The sequence below is a fragment of the Cynocephalus volans genome, chromosome 10 (genome assembly GCF_027409185.1).
Source record: "Cynocephalus volans isolate mCynVol1 chromosome 10, mCynVol1.pri, whole genome shotgun sequence".
In the NCBI taxonomy this organism is placed as follows: domain Eukaryota; kingdom Metazoa; phylum Chordata; class Mammalia; order Dermoptera; family Cynocephalidae; genus Cynocephalus; species Cynocephalus volans.
The window spans coordinates 59,274,770-59,278,292 of NC_084469.1; the positions used below are offsets into that span (position 1 = coordinate 59,274,770).

A 3,523-nucleotide genomic window follows, 5' to 3' on the forward strand; every position below is an offset into this window, starting at 1 on the left:
CAAAAAGTTCATGGAAAATTTTGTATTATCTTTTTTGTTTTGTTTTGTTTGTGGCTGGCTGGTACAAACCCTTGACTTTGGTGTTGTAACACCACACTTTAAACAAGTTAACCAGCCAGTCCATGTATTATCTTTTAATTCTATTATTCCATGAACTTGTTGAAGTACCCTCGCATACCTTGCTTATTGTCTTCCCACACCCTAGGCACCCCTGTCTTGGTCGCTGCAGTATCCCCAGCAGTACCCCACAGAGACCCACAGAAGACACTGGAAGAATATTTGCTGAATGACAACTCTAACAGCTTTATTTTCAAAGGCAGAATCCCTCCCTGGGCTTGTGATGGAATGGGGGCTTTTGGCCCAAGAAGCTGAGCTGTATAAGACAGGATGGACAGGGATGGGGCAGCCAGCCCATGAGGCCAGCAGGCCATCGAAGACACCTCACACCGGCTCCATCTGTAGCTCCTCCCTGTCCACAGCCTCGATCTGGTGGAAGGCGGCATGGGAACCAATGACCACCAGTGTGGCTCCTGCAGGAAAACAGGCAGTTCAGGACTCACTCACCTGTCCCCCACCACCCACCCCTGCTACCCAGACCCTATACTCACCTAGGACCCAGAAGACAGCTGAGCCCGCACCAGCCAGCCAGAAGAAGGGAAAGGAGATGCCTCCGGCCAGAGCATACTGATGGGCTGGGCTCACCTCTCGGCCTGGGGACAGACAGCATTGGGGCAGCTGTTCCAAACCTCTGTGCCCTCTCCCAGAGTAACCCTGTTGCCTCCAACATCTGGGAGCCTCAGATCTAATCCAAACTCCTCATGACAAGGCCTTCCAAGTCCTAGCCCACCATGCTTCCCTGATGTCCCCACTATCCTCCAGAATACAGCACATCTTCCTCTGCCCTCCAGTCTCACCCCTTCTAGGAAGCTCCCACTTCTCACTCTCCCAGACTACAGCTCTCCTGCTCCAGCCTACACTCATGTAGACCAGGAGTCTCAAACTGGTGGCCCAAGAGCCAAGTCTGACCTGCGGATATGTTTTTTGAGATGTTTCACAAGAATGTGATTTGTGGCTGATAAATAAACTGAATGATTTAACATAAAAATACAGATTTCTAGCTTCTCAGAAGACTGGAAGATTGGGTCTGCATGTTGTGGGAACAGCAATCTGCTGAAGCCAAGTTGTGGCTGTGCATCAGGCTCTCCCTCCACCTCAGCCTGCCTGTGTCACATATATAACTTGCAGGTCCTTGAAAGACTTTATCTTAGGTCTCCCTAATTCTCTGTGTCCCTACTCCAAACCTTGAATTTTCCCTGGGTGGAATTTACCATGGCATCTTGTCTTCCGACGGTGCTTGGCACTAGTCTGGGGCCACATGAACCACATGCCTCAGTTTCCCTCTCTGACAAATCCCAAGACCTTTCTGGTCCCACCTCTGGAAACAGGAAAGGGGAGGAGGACAGAGCTAGGCCAGTGTAAGATCGCCACCTGGTGTCCAATGGGTTAGGGAAGAGGGAAGGGGGAGCAGTCAAGCGGTCTGGGGAGGAGAAGGTTTAAAGGACAGGAGCCAGGTGAAGGGTAGGATCTAGGGTATCTCATTCTGGGTTTGGGGGAAAGCAATTTAAGGGTCTGAGACTGAGTAGGACCATCGGTGTACCTGAGATTTTAAAGGATCAGGTTTGTGGGATCTGGTGTACATTTAGACTTGGGCACACTTGGGTTAAGGACTTGGATTTAGGGTCTGAGGTGTGCTTTCCAAGAGACCAGGATTTGAAGGGCCAGGGATCCATCCGGGCAGGAGATTTCTCACCAAAGAGCAGAAGCTTGGATTGCAACGTGCGCAGATAGAGTATGTAACAGGCGCCAAAGAAGACGGCCAGAGCCACCAGTAGCATGGGAGATGTTACCCTGGAGGAAGAGTGCAGGGAGGCAATGGTCAGGCAGTTGTGGCTGAACTAGCCAGGGGGCCCTGGCCTTCTACACCGGCGGGTGGCAGGCTATGTCCTTGAGGCCAAGGAAGGCCAGGTCACAATTGGTCACGCTGCGTCCTGGCTAGGCTGATGGGGGAATAGGGTCCTGGATCTTTGGTAACAAGATCTGGCAAAACTAAGCATGCAGGCAGGGCCTGGCGGTGGGGGCGAGTGGGGGCCCGGGGAGGCACTCACACGCAGTACAGGATGAGACCCAGGAACACGAACACGTAGTTGCTCTGGTAGTACTCCACGTTGCGTACCAGGCGCTGGCACAGCTCGCCCACGTTGCGGGGCCGCGAGAAGCGCTGCTGATCCACGAAGGCGCCCCAGGACCGGATGGTCGCTCGGCGCCGCTCCAGCCACTCACGGCCCGCGCCCGATGGAATCAGCTTCGGCAGCAGGGTCCTGTTGCGCGGGGCCAGGTCAGCGGTAGACCGGGATGGAGGCTCGGACCCCTGGGGAAGGGACCGACCCCTGGGGAAGAGGGGGACTGAGGGGGGCCGGGGTCCTGGGGAGGGAAGGGGCCACTAATCCTCGATCCCAGCGGAGGAGAGGACTGGGAGCCCAGACTCCAGGGTCCCAGAAAAGGAGACCGGGGGCCTAGACTTCTGTATCTGGGGGCCGGGACTCTTGGGACTTGAGGGAGGAGGGGGCTGGGAGTCTCGGGTCCGGGTCTAGAGCCCGTTCGCTCACGTGGCGCTCAGCCCTTCCGCCTCCGCATCATTCTGCTGGTCCTTCTGGGCCGCCATGTCTGCGTTGTGAGGGGGCAGAACAACCGCAACGAGCCCCCAGCCCTGCAGACCCCGGCGGACCCGCCCGAGCCCGGCCTCACCCGGCGGAGCAGACGTGGCGCAGCTCGGCAGCCGCTAGGGGCGGTAGTTCTGCCGCCGAGCATTGTGGGAGTTGTAGTCCTGACGGTGTCTGGGCGGGCAGGCGCCATGATATCGGTCTGGTTCGCAAGACACCTTGGGAGATGTAGTCCCAGGAAGCGACGGTGCGTGCCTCTGGGCATTGTGGGAGTTGTAGTTTCAGGAGCAGGGCGTGTTGAGTGGTGGCAGGTAGGTTGTCAGTGGTGAGGGCGTTATGGGAGCTCTAATGGCAGAAGTGGGCGTGTGTACTCTCCCTTGGAGGGTACAGTGGGGACCGTGAAGAGCTGTCGTTCTGACTAAAGGGCATAAAAAACAGCTGGAGGGCTTGATAAAACACTGATTCCTGGGCCCTGGCCCCAGTTGTTCTGATCCAGAAAGTCTAGGATGGAGTCCGTTAATTTGCATTTCTAACAAGTTCCCATGTGATGCTGATGCCGCTGGTCCATGGGCCACATTTTGAGTAGCAAGATTGTGGAAATTTTGTGGGAATCGATTCCTTCCTTCCTCAAGAAGCAGAGGCTAGTGAGGGTCCATGGTTGCTGGAGGGGGTATCTGAGGTTGGGAGCAAAGCCCCCCTACCCCCACCCTTGGACTCCCAGCGATGAATGGGATAGGACTCCCATTTTAGACAGGTGGGGAGGGAAGTTGGAAAAGGAATGAGAACTTTTAAAAGAGGGAGTT

The 3,523-nt window shown here is 55.6% G+C and overlaps 1 protein-coding gene across 1 annotated transcript; it reads right to left on the reverse strand.

Annotated features, from left to right (window-relative positions):
- Window positions 1–278: 278 nt before the first annotated feature.
- Window positions 279–2,848, reverse strand: RABAC1 (Rab acceptor 1). The gene is made up of 5 exons (XM_063111620.1): window positions 2,667–2,848; window positions 2,166–2,378; window positions 1,811–1,908; window positions 609–710; window positions 279–530 (listed from the first exon to the last, which is right to left on the reverse strand). The coding sequence occupies exons 1-5, from the start codon at window positions 2,720–2,722 to the stop codon at window positions 442–444; spliced, it is 558 nt and encodes a 185-aa protein (XP_062967690.1). The 5' UTR covers window positions 2,723–2,848; the 3' UTR covers window positions 279–441.
- Between the last annotated feature and the right edge of the window lie 675 nt (window positions 2,849–3,523).